Source organism: Kryptolebias marmoratus, linkage group LG11 (genome assembly GCF_001649575.2).
Source record: "Kryptolebias marmoratus isolate JLee-2015 linkage group LG11, ASM164957v2, whole genome shotgun sequence".
In the NCBI taxonomy this organism is placed as follows: domain Eukaryota; kingdom Metazoa; phylum Chordata; class Actinopteri; order Cyprinodontiformes; family Rivulidae; genus Kryptolebias; species Kryptolebias marmoratus.
The window spans coordinates 362,010-378,294 of NC_051440.1; the positions used below are offsets into that span (position 1 = coordinate 362,010).

Here is a 16,285-nt window from a genome sequence, read left to right on the forward strand (position 1 = left end):
AAACGAAATAAACATTTGAAATATATGAGTTTGTATGTAATGTATGAATATAATATACAAGTTTCACTTTTTAAATGGAATTACTGAAATCAATCTACTTTTTCATGATATTCTAATTTTATGACCAGCACCTGTAAATACTGTATAAAACTGCTCTCTGACTGAGAAGAGTCCACTTTGCCAACACAAGCAGACAGAAAAAAGCTTTTGAGCAATAGTTTTGTGGTCAGATGAAACTCACATGGTCACATGATGATGTAGAGTTTGTATATGAAAGGATGAACAAGCTTTTGTAATAAAGCAACCTGCCCAATGAGCCTTAATCTTAAAGTAAACACCATCATGTCAGCAGATGACCACAAATAATTCTGGGGGGAAGCAAAAGGTTTACAAAAAAGTGTCATCTTAAGAAACATCAAAGAAATAATGAAGATCTTTTGAAGTGCGATCTTGTGGAAATGTTATGAACAATTAATATATTACCTGTTGATGGTAGATCTTTTAATGACCTCAGTTTGAGAAATAAAGTTTAATTCTGACAGGACTGAGGAGCTATAAGGTTAGTCCAAACACAGCTAAGACCAAGGCAATTGCTGCTGTCTTAAAATAGCTTCAGCCTTTAAGAATTTATTTTGATTCATGCAAACATTTTTTATTAACCTTTACACTGCCATAACAGTTTTACAATACATAATAGTTTACATGTAATTCTATGGTAATTTAAAAATGCAAATAACAGCAACTAGTCATACAAATATAAATAAATAGTTTGATTCTGGCAGGAACTGTGTCATATTTCTTCCAAAATAACCATGCAATGTGAAATTGATGGCTGTGTAAAGTTTCAAATAAAGGTGTTTGCATGAACTGCAACGATATTTTGAAAATTTGAATTGTTTTAAGTGAGCAGCATTCTGCTTTGTTCTTAGCCCCACTGGAGTTAGTCATTAGCTTGTCAGTATAGAAAGAATCATGTTTTGTTCCATTTACTTTAGAAGTCAGAACATGAACATCACTCAATACTATTTGCAACTCGGACAACATGCAGGATTTGAAGTTGTTGTGCTCAGTGACCAGGCTAAGTATTATTAACAATTCAAGGTGATAAAATGTATTTCTTTGCATTCTATGCCATTAAACACTGTAGCAGCATGTTTCCTAACATTGTTGTACACTGCTATCTCTACTCCAGAATTACTGATAGACAAATCAACAAAAATGAAAATAAAACATTTATTACTGCAGCTACCTCAATTTTTTTTATATGTGAGGAAATCATTTTTGATATTGGGATTGGGCAGTAATCACTGTGTAAAAATGGAAAAACACAATTAAACTTTATTTTTCCAGGCTAAGGCAAATCAAACACCTATATTCAGGTAGGACATTAGTTGTTCACATTATTTTTACAGAGGCCCACTACAGAAAGTGAGAACTACAGCTCTACTATTTCTAACTGAACATACATTCATCCATCATCTGTCCTCTTCAGATGTTTGAACCACATTAACTGACTTCTTTCAATGCTCTACTTTGAGCTCCCCCCAAATGATGGAGCTCCTAACCTTAGCTGTAAGGCTGAACCCAGCTATCCTAAGGAGGAAATTCATTTCTACTGCCTGTATCTAGGATCTTGTTCTTTTGATCATGATACATACCACAGGTTAGGGTTAGAACATAGATGGACCAGTAAATCAAGAAATTTGCCTTTTGATGCAGCTCTTTCTTGACCATGACAGTCCAAAACAATGCCCCTCTGGGTCAGGGGCATATGACTGCATATGAGGTCCCAATTCATCAATTCATCTCTCTCTCCATCCTAACATCACTAGTAAACAAGACTCCCAGATACTTGAACTTCTCCGCTTGAGGCAGAGACTTATCCCTGACCCAGAGGGAGCATTCCACCTTCTTCTGGTTAGGCACCATGGCCTCGGACTCTGGGACTCTCATCCCAGCAGCTTCCTGCTGTGGCAATCTGCCACTGTTACCTGTTTCTGCTCCCTCGGATCTTCTCATGGGCCGGCCTCCTAATTATTCACAGCTGCAGCATGTTCTCATCATCCAGTTCCAGGGTTTTTAAGGCAGTCACAGAGAGTAGTTCATCGCTGAAGCATTCAGTGCCTTGGGTAAACGGTCTCAGCCAGAAAATCAAGTTTACGAGATTCTGAAAGTTACTTGCCTGTGTCTCTCTTCTGTATACTCACCAGTAATCCTGTCTCTGTTCATCACCCTGCCACCTGAGAACTACTTACCTGATCCGGCGCACCTGCTGAAGATATGCAAACTCTGTGTTTCTTCTCTGAGGCCTACCTGCTGGCTCTACACCGAGGCCTGCCTGTCATCTACAAACTACCACCAGATTCGTGTAAATATCCACCGACGGGAATTGGGAACCACGACTGATCACCACCTGCAAACTACTTACCTGCACCTTGTAAATACTCACCTGGGATTCCTGGAACCGCATCTCCGAGCCCGCACCCTACCACCTGTCGTAAGCCTCCACGCTACACCTGTAGTCAGCTCTGTTTCTGAACCTTTAGCAGCTCAAAGGACTAATCATTCTACCCTCCTTTTCAGATCCTGTTCCCCTTCCCCTTCCTGGCCCAAAATAAAGTTTATTATTTTAAGACTTGTCTCCCATGTTCTGTCTGCCTCCTGGGTACTCGCGTTTGGCTAACACCAGAAATCGTGTCATCTACTCGATTGTGAACCATCCTAGTGCACGCTGAAGGTCATGGCTAGAAGAGGTCAATAGAACCACTGCAAAAAGCATAACAAACTAGACGCCCTCCTCACCTTGACTGCACCTTGAGATCCTATCCATTCACATCACAAACAGGATCAGAGACAAAGAATCCAACCTGCACAAGGGACAAGCTTGACTGTGTATTGAGGATCCGGACATAGCTTTTGCTTTAATTCTATAGGGACCGGGCAGCCCTTAAAATCGACTCCAGTACTCTTGCATTAACACCCACAGAATACCGTGAGCAGCACTAAGTCTTCTCCAGATTCCAAAACACATGTATACTGGAGAGTCAACTCTCGACTGTACAAAAAGAGGAGATAATCAAGACACTGGATAAAAATGAAAAAAAAGGTGTCAAACCTCTCAGTTTAAGAGGTTGTTGCAGAACGGAGTGGTTAAAACCTTCAATAGGAACATGTATTTTACAGACTAAAAATAGAAGTAAATGTACACCTGTGTGTTATTGCTTGACTATAGCAGGCTGCTGACGTGACTAAGAAAGACCAGTGAATTGTTTCTGTCTTGTTTCTCTTTTATTATGAAAAGGTTTGTGCCATATTCTGTGGACAGTACTTCCAAAAATAAATATTCCAACCTAACTTTTTTACTGCAATGGGTGTGGTGTTGAACACAGATCAAAACACCCAGATGTGCACCTGTTTCAAATAAACATGTGATCCTACTGTAGCTTCAAACGGTTTCACGTGGAGATACAAAAACACAGTGAACTGTATGAATACAAAGTATTCATATGTGAATCCTCCTGAGGCAGCAGCCACCCCTCATATTATCTGTTGGAACATTCAGTTAACTTTGTGGCAGGGCATGTAAATGTCATTCAGAACACTGACAGAACCGGTTCTTAAACAGCTGAATCTACTCAGGTTCTTCAGAGTAAAAGCTGTAAAGGCCTAACAAATAAGTGGCATCAAAAGATCCTTTCTGTTAATTTACTGTTACACTTTAACTAATTTACATGTTCGCTGCTATCAGTGGCTAACTTGCCCACAACTAGGATTAGATTATCTCTGTCGCTGCCTTTGGTTCAGTAGACATGAGTATCCTGCATTCTCCTGCCTGTTGCTCCTGCAAGCAACAGTCAGGAGACAAGTCATCCCCAAATCAAGCAGGATGGATTCAAATGCATTCATTATCACTCATTGCAGAGGTCAGAGGGCAATATTGTTTTTGCCTGTGTGTGTGTGTGTTTGCCTGTCATGTTAGCAAACATTTGTCAGGATTCACTGAATAGTCAAAAGCAAGCAGCTCGGCGACCAACAGACTCAGGATACAACTATAATGGTAAGCGATTTTATTTACAGTGAAAGGGAAGAACAGGAGTCTGGACCTGGAAGGAAAGGTTGGAGGTAAGTATGGGGAACAATTGTAAATAAAACAGGCAGTGGGAAATGAATTGAATCTTGAAGGGTCTTTCTTACAGATTGGAGGACGATTCCAGCATGGAGGAGAGTGGTGAGGTGAGTTATCACGTATAGAGATTTCCAGGTTGTGACAAGGCTGGACAAGAGTGGAGTCAAAACGAGTGCACAAACACAGATATTTAACCCTTTATTGGTTAAAGCAGTACTTCAAAAAGCTGTAATGAAAACAGCACTCACGATAAGGAACAAGGCTAGAGCTGGAACAAGTCTGTATGTAAGACTCAGCGAGTCGAGAGCAGAACCTGTGTTCTGTGAAGGTCTTAGGCGTTTAGGGAAGTCCAATAACAAGTGAGGGTCCAGAGCCAGGGAATCAGAGAGCGGCAGGCAAATCCAAAACGGTAATCCGAAGAGCGAGGTCCAGAGGGCAGAAAAAGGGTCTATGATCCGAGTCCGAAGAGGTTTCCGATGGGGAGAAGGAACCGTGAGCTGTGACAGGTTGCTTGGTTCCAGAAGAGGAGGTAAGTACTGTCGGTAGGTTGGTCCTTTGCGGGAGACTGGCAGGCAGCAGTGCAGACTGGCTCAGGTGAGTGGCTCTCGGGGTACTTAGCATTAGGTGACGAGTGATTCAGATCAGACAGGATTCTGGGAGGCAGGTGACTCTGAGAGAATACAAAAATACAAAAAAACATTAGAAGGCTCAAGGATTCTGTGGTTCTGCTTTGGCTGAGAAGCTTTCCAGGACAAGCAATGCTCCAGCATTGATCTGATCCACACGGCAGCCTTAAATACACAGCCACTCAGGTGAACCTGATTCTCTGCAGCTGCGGGTGATTGTGTAGCCAGCTAATGGGAGAACAGGAACCAGCAAGCAGAAAGCAGACTCACAGAACACCACAACATTTTCATGTAAAAAATGACACTATCTCAGTCAATTTTACAAATATTGCATTAAATTTTGATGTGGTAGTAGCTGAGCCTCATCCCCAACACAATCTCTGAGTGCTACACTTCAACATCTTCATTCAAAACCTTAACTGTTTGAGTCAAGTTGAACCAAAGGCCACAGGAGATGGCCAATGTTCTTTTTTATTTTTATGGTGCTTGCAAAAATGAATTCTAGACCATGTACAATATTTTGTTGCGCACCTTTACCTACATCATGATGCCTCTGCCTGCTTTTTACCCACCTTTGCAGCCACCGCCATGTTTATGAATTGATCTACTGGAGTACACTTTTGAAATGAAGATAGGCAGATTTGGACCAGTCTTAATAATTACTGGTTTCATCAGTATAGGTTTTAGACCTAAAAATTCATGGCTATAGCCTCAGATACTTTCTTTTATATGAGAATTCCTGTGCAGGTGTCAAACTTTGAGTTTCTAGCACTCTAAAATGTGTAGAAACTCAACTGAGAAGGGTTTGAGATGCTCAGTGTAATTAAATTGAGAATCCTTGCAAAAGTATTATACTTTGAAGATTCTCTCACAAGAGCTGCTTGTTAACTAGTTGTCAACAGTTGAAGCTCAGAGAGATGCTACCTTAATATGTGCCTGAAGAGCTCATTCAGATCTTGCTAAAAAATCCACATTCTAATCATGGTTTATTTTTATAATGCAGCAGAATTGTCATCCTGTGTAAAGGATACCTCATAACAAAGACAGGATCTTGTGTCAGCAGGTTTAAAATGAGACCAGGGCAGAGACATGTTCCTCTGTTTCACCTCTTTTGAATACAGTCAATTTGTGTAAGATGGATTCTTGTGAAAACTAAACATTTTAGTGTTATTGCTTAAGTATAAACTTGGCTGCCCAAAACCTCCTTTACCATATTTTACAACCACCATATAACCACAAAGAAAGACTCTTTTCCACAGGCCTGTGTCAGTAGACAATGACCTGTTTGTGAAGCCTTAAATGTATAGAGGAAGAAAACACTTTGACTTGAGTGTTTCTTTGCACCAATCACAGTTGCTACCCCAACAAGTACATAGAAAGGGACCTTGTTTTAGTGGAACTGGTCGACAAAATACAGGAATCCATCTGCTACACTTACCACAGATACCAAGAGAACCAGGCAAAACTGCCTTCTTGCCAAAGATTTTCACCATTTACTCAGGCTTGGAGGGTTTTGTTTTAATAAATCAGAGATAGAACCAAAGATATTGGTCAAGAATTTCATATAGATTTATCATATCAGAGCTCTTACTTTAAACAAAGCCCAGAGTAGGCTGTGGATTCTGATGATGTTTTGATGTTATGGGAGCCAACTCTAGAAAATGAAAAACCCTAAAACAAGCACTAATGTCAGCATTGGAAGCATCAGTAGCAGAAATATGGTTTGATGCTATTAATTACTTGTTGTGTTGTTGCTATCAGCCCCTGAACAGTGTTTAAACTGTTGTGACACCATTTGATGCTGTCTAATTATTGATGTTTGTAGCAACAGAACAGGGTTATGCGATCAACGCTTTTTGACCATTTTTCTCAATATGAATGTAGGTATCAAGTGGTTACAGTATGCATTTTTCTATTTGCTGCCCGCTGCCAAAAACAAAATAGTGATAATGTTTTTTGCCAGTGTCTGTGTGTACGTGTCTGTGCATGGGATCATTTGTCTGTCATGTTAGCAAAAAATGTCATGAACCAGTGAATGTTTTTTTATGAAACTCTCATAGTCATTATTGCAACAATTGATTACCCAATTGAAGATTGCTACCACAGTCAACTGACCATGGAAAATACAAAAATTAATATGCCTCAGCCAGTTTTACAGATACTGAATTTTTTTTTTGTGTGGTAGTAGCTCAGCATTATCACCAACATATGTGCTGAATGCTAACAGATCTCATCATATCTTTGTTTAAAACTTCAGCATTAGCTGTGTGAGTCAACCCTGTTTGTCTGTTAGTAAAATACCTAAAGAACAACTGAACAGATTTTAATAAAACTCTCAAAAAGTAATCACTGGCTATAACTCTACAACTGATTAACCTTTGAAGTCAGCCTAATTTAAGATGACTTCCACAGCTAATCAACCTTAGCCAACACAAAATTTTCTATAACTCAGTCAGTTTTACAGATATTGAGCTAACTTTTGTGTGCTACCAGAACTCGTGCAAGATCTCATAATACTGCATGAAATCTTGCATAACACTGTTTTTAAGATTTTTCCTTTCCTTTACAAAAGATACTTTTAGTTCATCATTCAGATACAAATATATGTTAGCCCTTTACAATATAAATCTTCTAAAGAAATTTATAAAGAACAAGCAAAGCACTCAGAACTGATCAATGATGACAATACCAACAAGCATTTCCAACCATTAACTACAGAACATGACCAAACCCTCCAGCTTAGGAATGATTTACAGCAGCAACCTGAGCTGAGTGCAAACTCTGTGCAGGCCTGCAGGTCTGAAAGCGAAGCCTCAGGTGAAGTTCCATCAACCCACAGCTTGTTTTTGTAAAGTAAGAATGTTTTATGCAATCTCTGAAACCTGATGTATGAAACCTCTCTGGCACTAAGCTGCATATCACAACCATAATAATCTCTTGAAACAGAAAATAAATCACACAAAAAAAAATTACCTTTGAGAAAAAATGTTTTATTTTGGTCATAAAGCACATACACAACCTGCAGTGAGATTTTCTTGTAAAGTTAATGATATGCACAGTCTGAATGAAACAGGTCAAAAATAGTTTTGAAAATAAAACTCACAGATTATAGTAACTGTAGATTTCACATTAAATTTTGTCTAAAGACATGTATGACATATGATAAATGAATAGCTGTGAAGTACTAAAGATGGTAAATGTTACATGATGTTGATGAAGAAAAGAATACTAGTCTTGTTTCTCACTATCACATAAACCTGTCAATCTATTAAGATAACTGCAAAACTGAACACAAGGTTGCACAGATACAACTGCTAATGTAGTGTTCAAATGCAAAACATTACAGAAGAGTGAAATGATTGGTGACAAGGTAAAATAATACAATCTGGTTGAATGTGCTTTCTCCTTCCTGTTATAGAGCAAAACTTCAACAGATTTATTGTTTCAAAAAAACTTATTTGGTGAGTACTAAAACCATAGTAGCATCATAACTGCCTTCACACTGAAGGAGAGTTTCTAAGATGCTATTTATGCAAACCAACCCCTTTCTAAGAGACGGTGTAGGTCATGGAGAGCATTGTGTGGTGGTCACCTAAGGCGAAGGTGGTCTTTAGTAGCATGATTGTATTGATCATTAGATTGCAACTGTTGGAGATTAGTTGGCAACTCAAACTTGTCTCAGTTTAGTAAGGAGATAAAAAAATTCTACAATGCTGTCCCACTGAATTCTGTGTATTTGCACCCAAGTGACCAGCAAGCCATGCAGATGCATTTTGAATGGTCAGTGAAAGTGCACTTCAATTTAATCTACTGGTGTACACTTCTGAAACAAAAAAGAGGCAAATTTTGACCAGTTTTTTTGAATGGTTATCATTAGAACTGGACATGTTTTCCATCAGAGGAGAGCTACTTTGCATGTGTCAAAGTACATCTCTTGGGCTCTTGAGATGGGTTAGAGACACACACAACAAAACTGAAAAGGGTTCAAGACACCCATGACAACTCTGTGACTATTTTGAGACAAAAACTTGTTGAACACATTTTTTGAACAAGTTCAAAAACTAAACAAGTTTGCAGGCCTCTGCAACACAAGCAAAGAAAATCGAGAAATCCCTATGAACAGCGTTACAACAAAGTGATTGCAGTTGAGATATCCAGCTGTCTCTAGCTTGTCATTGACATCATCTGTCTCCCATAACACAAAAAAGTAAAGTAAAATATGCCTGTGGTAGGTTTGTATGGAGTTTTATGTTTGCCAGAATACCAAAACACCATACAAAGATGTAACCATACTGAACTGTTGATAATGTAGCATGGACCAAACATCCAGTTCTGTAACATTTGTTAATCATCTCTATATCACCAACTGAACTGTAGACTGCAAGTGTCGACTATAAAGAGAATCCAACATATTATGTACTCCAAACCACTACAAAAAATTAAACTTATATTGCTTTTTGATTTTTCTGATTGCTGAAACATACCCTAACCAAATGACTCGCAGAACTACAGCAAACAATAAAACATTTCTAATTTCCATACAGAGCGTACCAAAGTCTGATCAGTCAAGGCTTGAAGCAATCAACGTCCAACATGTAAAATGCCCTCATTACACTGTAGCAAAGTCCACTTACGTATATATCAGTCAAGAGGATTACACTCCCCTTTCAGAAGCTCTGCAGTCCTGTTTCTTCTGATTTACTTCATTTGTAGCTAGCTGCAGATAAAACAAGATACCTGACATTATTGCCATTATTGTGCTATGTAATATCAACACAGCAGATACAGTAATATAGGCCTGCAAATGTGCAACTAGCTGCATCTTAGCACTTATAAATATTCTAACTTCATTATAATTAACTTCTTGTCAAATAATTTGCAACATATAAAGTAAATCTTTATAAAGCAGAAATATTACATCTGTCACCATGTAAGCAAAATGTTACTCATTACAACTGATGCCAGTTCTCTCTGAAAAAAAATGTCAATAATGTTTTGGTCACAAACAGTAAAATAAATGCATTCTAGGAAATGCACGAGCCCTTTGTAAAGTGTTAAATACAGTATTTTTTCAGAAGCTTTGTTAATTTATAGGTCATTTAATATAAGCTGTATCTGTTGTATTCCCCACACTTAACCCGGATCGTAATAAATGTTTATGAGCAGTTGGCAAACAGAGGCCATTTATCTCTAAAAATTCAAAAGGATTCTAAGCGGAGGTTTAGGGTCGGTGGCAGGTGGAGGTTAGCAACCTCTATTCTCAATTTTTGTCATCTAAAACAAACTTGATCTCTAAAATCACAGAGCTGTTACATACAATGCTCCAGTGATTTTTTTGTCTCAAGTTACTTTTGCATCAAACTGTTATTTAATAAACTCAACCAAAGAAGGTCTATGTTGCAGAAATACTCCAGGTTTGTGCAACACAGTCAGACAGGTCCCAGTTTATGTTGAAAGATGGGTGCTGAAGTAGTGTAAATCAGTTACCTTGGTCCATCAGTCAGGGTTATGTAAACACAAGACTAACTACTCATAAATACATCATAAAAACACTCCTTAGAAAAAAAATGTTATCACTGTAATACATTAAAATATAAACAGTTTTATGGTCTTGATATTTTAACTTTAGCATTTAAAAAAACATTTAATTTTAGCCAAATCTTACCCAGATAGGTGCTCTGCAGAGGACATGACTGGCTATAGCAGCATGTAAACTTGTGGCAATGATTTGAAAATGTTTAACTTAAGATTGTCATCACTTTGTACAGAAGTTTTCTAAATTCATATTATATTTTGTAGGACTCATGTGCTCCACTGAAATCATTTCAGCTTTTTTCATCGACTCCACTTTTTCCCACATTGCATCCCTTCTTCCTGTGGGACAGACAGCGGTCTGCATCAGTTTTCTGTCGTTTGAACTCGAACAGAGGACAAGAACTTTCCCATGCTGTGGAAAAGCAGTTTTACAAACGTGTTTGTCAGGCTCTTCCACACAATCTGCAATGATGGTAGGAGCATCATGAAACTCTGGATTGTGGGCATCACCAACCTGGAGAAACAAGATCAACAAAAGGTTGGTTGCATTAATCTATTCACCAAGTAATGCTGTTCATGCATGCAGTATGAAGACTTGATTGTTTTCATAAATAGAACCTCTATTCTCAATAAGTCATTTGGATGATAACTGAGCCCGGAATTCATTGTTCGAGGGGGATTTAATTTGGTGTTAAATAATGCTGCAAAATAAAAAAGAGGAATTCTGGCAGCTTTTGTATTGTGTAAATATTTACTTGAATTGGGTCATGAAGCAGACACTTTTAATAACTAAATACTATAGTTGGAATTTAGAGCCAGAGGACATGTGGTTAAATTCTGGGTCAGTGATACCAGATTTCTCAGTGCATGTGATGTAATAGGTTTGCAGCCCTTGTGTTGTTGAATGCATACCATAAGTTAAGTATAGATGTAGATGCAGAATTTGACTACAAAAGCAAGAGGTGAATAAAAATTAAAAATCTTTAAGGAAATGGCTGATAAGGCACCATTAAAAAATCACACTTGGGAGGAAGAATAAAAATCCCAACAAACACAGAGCAGATAACAGTGTGACCTGATAATCAACTTGAAGAGACTGAGAAACATGTATACAAAGAAAAGTAATTACTGAGTGTGAACAGTTGGGATGATTAACAGATGGGTAACAGATGAATGGAGCTGAGTAACAAGGACAGATGAGTGAAACAATGGTTGAAGACATATGAAGCAAACTATGTAAACTAAAACACTATAAAATAAAACAACAAGAATTATGTGACTAAACAAATTTAAAACAATAATAAAAAGGACAGGAATTACCTCAACCTACGCGCGCACACACACACAAACACAAGACCATGACAGCACACTGTCAAAGGGACAGCGTCCAAAAACCCATAGGAAAAAAAATGTCCATCCATTGCCAGGCAAGGAGGGACCAGGCAAAAAGAGAAAGTCCAAAGAAAAGACGTGTCTAAGCATAATGGCTTGGGGCCATCTCTCCATCTTGGGGACCTAGGTGAAGCGTGGTCGCAGTATATCTATGACATGTGGTACCTCACGTAGCAGCATGACTTGCTCATTGGTAGTTTGAGGCAGGACTTTCCACGCCTGACTCATGCTTAGACTATGTCCATGATTTTGCCAAGGTCATGGAAACAATGTTGTGCTGATGTGATACCAGTGGCCGTAGCATTGTACTGATTTCTACTTGCATTCTGACATAGTCGAGGAGACACATGCCAGATTAGGAGTATATAACATGGTGAAGGTACAGGGGAGTGTCTCACAGATGCAGAAAATAGGGGAAAAAATTGTAAGTAATAAAAATGTAGTAGTCATGATTGCCTTTCACACTGAGGGATGTTTTCCAAATTTTTCACATTCTAATGGACTGTGTAGGTTGAGGAGAACATAAAGGAAAAGTCATCCAATGAGGAAAAGGACTTAACAATGAATCTATTTAGATTTACTTTGTAATATCAGTAGAGTAGCTTCAAAAAGTTTGAAAAAGTGTAAAATGAGCATGTTAAGTTGTTAGAAAGGACATGCTGCTTTGTGAATAGGTGTGGTTGTACCAGGTGACAAAGTTTAGCTTAAGTATGTAGATGCAGACTAAAACGCCAGGTATTACTCATTTGAATTTGATTTCGGTGGCAGGTGGAGGTTAGCAAGTAATGTGATCAGTGTGGTTGCTCAGATAACATACAAACCACCATATTGGATGACACACCAAGTCAGACAGCACAATAAACTTTAGATATACTATATTTAATATACTTTCACTTTAATTCTCTTGTTTATTTCTCACTTGACAGCTGCACATTTGCACTTGTAAACTTTGGAGTTAATACTCTCAAACATGCTAGAGGTAAAATGTGTTTGAGTAATAACATGAATACACATAGTCTGCTCCATTATAATTGCTCAGCTTTACTTAATGGAATTAGTCTTAACAGAACTGTGTACATGCTGCATTTCTTTAGCAAATAATCTATATTTCTTACAGAAAACATTATCAGCAAAACTGAGAAATTTAAATTTAGAACTGTAAACACTTATATTTCCATCTTATGTATTTTTGTTTTCATTGAGATACTTTCTTCCTATAAAAAGTCAAATTACAGCATTGCCTCTTTACTCATTTGATACCCTAGCATACTTACCATTATCTCCAGCATCTCTATATTGACACAGATTTATTGGTCATGTCAAAAGAAAATCCTTACCATGAATGTAGACACTTTAAAAAGTCACATATACCTAATTTAAATCATGATAATAAAAACTATGTAGCAGTAACCCAATAATATATAACACAATCTTATGCTATGCTATGCTATGCTAATGCTCTGTGTACTATTGTGGTGTTTTTGCATAATAGTTGCTGCTTGTCTTACTTATCTGTCTCATTAGTCTCCTTATCAGTGGCATATTTCTTTGTATTCTTGGCAAACTGTAAATACAATGTTTTTCATTGTGTCATTTGGTTGCTGCTGTGTACAAATTGTTTTGTTGAAGTATATGTGATGTGGTAAGCGTACCAACAACGTCTATCCAGTGTTTTTATAGTGCATACGTGTCCTATGACAATATAGAACCAACATTTTTTACATGCCATTCATTTCACAAACATGGACCTAGAAGAATTTGATATTCAAGTTGCTGTTGTTGGTTTGATTCGGACTTTACCTAAAGATGAGGAGAACAGAATACAAACTGTCAGACTGAAATCTACCGAGTTACAGAGCAACAAAGAAGCCCAGCTCGAAAAAGAAGAAGAAAAATAGAAGACTTTTTCATGATGGTATCTGAGACCTGGCTAGATGCTGCCAGAAAACAGCAGTTTATTACCACAGGCTCATGAAAGAACTGCAACACAAAAATGCTCGTTCCTTCTTCAATGAACACAGTGTGAGACTGCCCTTTATAACAACCATAGATCTCACACTTAGGAACAAAATGTCACACTAATTAAAACAAAAAGACAGTTAAGCTACAACAGCTGAAACATGATATGCTTATGCAATAGTGCACTGTAACTTTTTCACACTTCAAAGCAAACCATATGCAATATACGTAACAGGAATACATAAATGTTACAACTATATGTCATTTGAGCACGAAGGTTTGACTTTCTGAAACATTCGCTTCACTTTTCATGTTTTGACCAAGTAAAGAGTTTCAAAATATGCCAAGATACGTGAGAGAATACGAAGCAGTATGAAAGTAGGGTTAGATCCTTTGGGGTCATTTTACTCAGGAAAGTTTGTTCCTGAGAAAAACTTTATAAACTGAAAATTTTCTAAATAAAACAACAAGAAATATGTGACTAAACAAACAAAACAATACCAAACAAAAATTACCTCAAACTACACACACACACAAATATGATCATGACAGTGCCACCCTCCCCCCCCTCCATCCAAGGAACAACTTCCAACAACCCATAAGTCTATTCATTGCCAGGCAAAGAGGGACCAGGAAAAAAGAGAAAGTCCAAAGAAAAGACAAGTGTCCAAGCATAATGGCTTGGGGGCATCTCTCCATTTCGGGGACCTGAGTGAAGCGTGGTGGCAGCGTTTGCTGAGATCATGTGGTTCCTTGTATACCAGCATGGCTTGCTCAATGGTAAGTTGAGGCATAACTGCCTCATGCCTAGAGTATGGCCATGATCTTGCCAAGGAAACAGTGTAGGGCAGATGTGATACCAGTGGCAGTAGCATTGTGCTGATTTTCTACTTGCATTTTGACATGGTCGAGATGGTGAGTAGGAGTATAGACCCCAAATCTGTTATTTGTTTCATCACCTTTTGTTATTGCCTGACAGGTGAGATAGTTAGATTTGTTTCCTGCACAGTGTTTAAGTGTATTTAAAGATTTTGAAAGCTGAAAGTCCTATAAAGCAGAGCCCCTCTATGTGATCTCCCACTTTGATATTCCAAGTGAATTGATGTGCATTGTGTCATGGTTCAGTCTTCATTGATGAAAAACTGTGACCTGACTTCTTGTGGTCTCAGTGAGCTAAAAGGTTATGCAAAAGTTTCTCTGTAGTGCTCCAAATGAAGAATGCGCCAAGCTAGTCTAAAAACATGCTTTACTGTAACTAGAAGGCCACCTGACTGGCAAAGTAAATGGACTAATTTTTTCTCTACCTACCACTGAAGCTCAACATTCCTCCTTACTTTCCACGGAGCTTAAATGTGGCTTTAAAATGTTTTATTAAGTCTTATTGAATGGACTCTCTATATTGTGGTTCTATAAGATCTGCTCAAATGTCTGCAGCAACCTGGTTCCATAATTGCACAAAGTTAATTTTGCAGGAATTTACCATAAAATGTTCAAGTTTGAGTGTGACTGTTTTGTTCACTTAATTTTACACATTTTATACAGTTTGTATATCACCACTTGTGTGGTGTCGGAAAATTATTATAAGATTGGTCCGAAGTTTGAAGTGGATATGGTTAATGCAGAAATGCTGACATTCTGCACCCAGAAGTTCTGCAATTTAATTTCTTGTAAAGTATGAAATGTCCTGGCCAGAAAGAACTTTGATCTTGCCACCTTTAGTAAATGAACAATTTTCTCTCTTCTTGAAGAGTATGTAACAAGCTTTAGTTTTTGCTCAAATCCCCTCAAAGTTTAGAGTGTTCACACCCAAACTCTTGTTGACTTCCATTGTATCCAGGCTTAGAAGTTTCTCTTCCAAGCTGAAAGTCAACTTAACTTGTCATACCTCCTATATAAAACATTGCAGACACATAATAATTGAAATGACAACCAGACACTTTTGTTAGAGTGATTGCTTACTTTCTAGTGTGTGTCTGTCTCATGAAGAGTACTGTCAGGGAGTGAAAGACAAATGTGTGTGTGGTTACCACAGTGACCAGACCATAGGCGCCGGAACCACTGGGGCCAGGGGGCCATTGGCCCCCCCACTTTCCGGCCCTGCCAGTGCGCTGCGTGTTCCCACCAGACGGCTGCACAGACTGCACGCAACTCTCACAGACTGTGACTAATGTGTCTCTGTGTTTATATAGAGACAGAAGCACAAATAAAACCTACAGCATTGAGATCTGGACCAAATTCTTAAAGCTCCAGTCCAGGGTCATAACAGTCACCAAAAAGTTTATGCAGATGCGATAGTGTGGAGTCGGGGTTGGGATCATTAACACATGAAAAAAGGCTCTGGTTCTGATACGTCCGTGTCTGGAACAATTCTGTATTCTATTGCCACATCTAGTCTAAATGCAGTATTTACAGCATATGTGGCGACATTTTCTATCCAATGCACCATTGGGATGAAGAGAGAGAGAAAAAAGAATGTTTTCAGCTTATATTCGTTAACGGCTCCTCCAGTCAGACCAAATGCTCCACTTCGCCCAGAGAGCGGATACTTTTTGCTGTTAGGTCAACAAAATAATGGTACAATATATATTTTTTTCTCTCTTTGGTCGTTCAAAACCCAGCTATCGATTCGGAATCGGTGGTTACCACA

The 16,285-nt window shown here is 38.3% G+C and overlaps 1 protein-coding gene across 1 annotated transcript in view; it reads right to left on the reverse strand.

Moving 5' to 3' along the window:
- Positions 1–7,721: 7,721 nt before the first annotated feature.
- The window catches only part of cav2 (caveolin 2), an 11,162-nt gene continuing 2,598 nt past the window's right edge, over positions 7,722–16,285 (reverse strand). Inside the window, exon 3 of the mRNA XM_017436817.3 lies at positions 7,722–10,801. Within this exon, the coding sequence (XP_017292306.1) occupies positions 10,651–10,801 (151 nt within the window). The 3' untranslated portion in view covers positions 7,722–10,650. The remainder of the gene's footprint in view (positions 10,802–16,285) is intronic.